Source organism: Babylonia areolata, chromosome 22 (genome assembly GCF_041734735.1).
Source record: "Babylonia areolata isolate BAREFJ2019XMU chromosome 22, ASM4173473v1, whole genome shotgun sequence".
NCBI lineage: Eukaryota > Metazoa > Mollusca > Gastropoda > Neogastropoda > Buccinidae > Babylonia > Babylonia areolata.
The window spans coordinates 28812175-28814240 of NC_134897.1; the positions used below are offsets into that span (position 1 = coordinate 28812175).

Sequence of the window (2066 nt, forward strand, 5' to 3'; positions counted from 1 at the left end):
GTGTGGCACGTGTCTGACAAAAACGAGGGGGAGTGAGGTGTGGAAAATCCGCGGAAAATCTGGAAAATCCCACAGGAAATCTGTGCGTGCTGATTGATTTATTTTTTTTTTTTAGCTGTGAGTGAAACAGGTGCTACAGGAGATCAATGTCCAAGCCAATAACTGCGCTGAGATGACGTCAGTGCATTACCGACCATACAGAGCCAATGAAGCGCATCCTTTGCTGCATTATTTGTGTGTGTGTGTGTGTGTGTGTGTGTGTGTGTGTGTAAAGAGATGATTGAGAGAGAGAGAGAGAGGGAGTATGTGTGTGTGTGTTTGTGTGAGACAGAGAGAGAGAGTGTGTGTGTGTGTGAGTGAGAGAGAGAGAGAGTGTGTGTGTGTGTTTGTGCGTGCATGTGCGTGCGTTTGTGTGTGTGTGTGTGTTCGTGTGTTCTTGTGCGCGCACACATTCGTGTGTGTATGTGTGTGTTTTAGAGTGAGGGTCAAGTTGATACTGTTACAACGATTTCACACTCACGTAATTATTTTCCCCGTCCGTGTGTGTGCAGCAAATGCTCAAACATCATGACGACAGAGCTGACCCTTACGTCACCACCGACGCATCGACGCATCATCGCAAGTCGATGACCACCAATTCGAACGGCCCTTTCTCATGGGCCGGCGACGTGAGCCAGGAAGAAGCTGCATTCACCACGAACGACCGATCCACTACCACCACACGCCCTCCCCACCATGACGTCATCAACCCTTATGACGTCAGCTTCGACGATTCCCTCGTCAGCTATTCGTACAGCGTGGAAGGCGAGAGGGGGAAACGCCTGACGTACCGACCTCGAAGCGCCGACGTTTCCCCGACAGGATGCTACCACCACCACCACCACCACATGACGGACCCTCCAACGTGGTCTAAAGCGAACTTTTCAGGGATGTTCGAGCAGCAGCTACCGCGAGGACGGAAGCTTCGGGTAGAAAAAACGCCACCTGAGCCCCGAGAGGAACCGCCGGGCAGCTCGGATCAGTCGCAGGAAAAAGGAACGTTTAGGGGAATGAATCCGGAGCGGTCGCGAGGAGAAGGGCTGGAGTCGCTGGACCAACTGGTAAAAGACTCCGGGGAGACGTTCAACAACGATAACGAATCACGGAGAGAATCCTTAGAAATGATGGAGCAGCAACCACGAAGAGAAGGCTGCTGGCGAGAAACGCCGGAGCGCTCGCGAAGAGAACCTGTAGGGGAAACGTCGGAGCAACGACGAAGAGAACAACAAGAAGAAGCAGAAGAAGAAGAAAGATCACGAAAAGCAACACCCCGGCCACATCCACATCCACAACCACGACCACGACCAGGCGGAAACCTCCACGAAACATCAACACAACGAAGAGCAGCAGCAGCAGAACTGCCATCAGAAGGACCGCCTCCCCGAGCAGAGCGAAGACGGATGGAGGTTCCCGAGGAGAAGAGGGAGGACGAGCGGCAGTGGCCTCGGGAGCTGCGGGAGATGGTGGCGGTCTCCAGGCAGATCCTGGACTGCATGAGGTCGGATAAGAAGCACCAAGGGGGTCCTGGGAAGAAGATGGCCCGGAGGGAGTGGGAGCTGATGGCCCAGTTGTTGGACCGCATCTTCTTGCTCGTCTTCTTCATCCTGACCGGGGCCATGTTCTGCTACGTGTACGCCAGCATCGTGTGAAAAGGGGGATGGGGAGAGGGGGGGGGGGGTAGCGGGGATGGGGGAAGGGGGGGGGGGATGGATGAGCTTCTTCTTTCTTCTTCCTCGTTCGCCTCCCATTAGATAAGCAGCCCGGTGTCCTCGATGAAGGCTGCCGTCCGTCGCAGCTCCTCCAGGGTGCTGTACAGCTTGGCTTCCACTGCTGTCGGTGTTGGCCAGTACTTCCTCCTGGATGCCGCATACGTCCTACAGTTTTGAAGGATGTGGTCGGTTGTCATTGGTCCCTCACCACAAGGGCACTCTCCACTCTGTCCAATGCCAAATTTTGTGTGCATGTGGTGGAGCAGGCGGTTGTGTCTAGTCCTCAGGCGGAAGATCTTGACCTGTTCCCGTCGTTCC

The 2066-nt window shown here is 54.8% G+C and overlaps 1 protein-coding gene across 2 annotated transcripts in view; it reads left to right on the plus strand.

Annotated features, from left to right (window-relative positions):
* The window catches only part of LOC143297366 (uncharacterized), a 44087-nt gene extending 42384 nt beyond the window's left edge, over positions 1-1703 (plus strand). For both annotated transcript variants that reach the window (XM_076609674.1, XM_076609675.1), the window contains one exon: positions 552-1703. In XM_076609674.1, coding sequence (XP_076465789.1) covers positions 552-1688 — 1137 coding nt within the window. In that variant the 3' untranslated portion in view covers positions 1689-1703. The remainder of the gene's footprint in view (positions 1-551) is intronic.
* Positions 1704-2066: the final 363 nt, after the last annotated feature.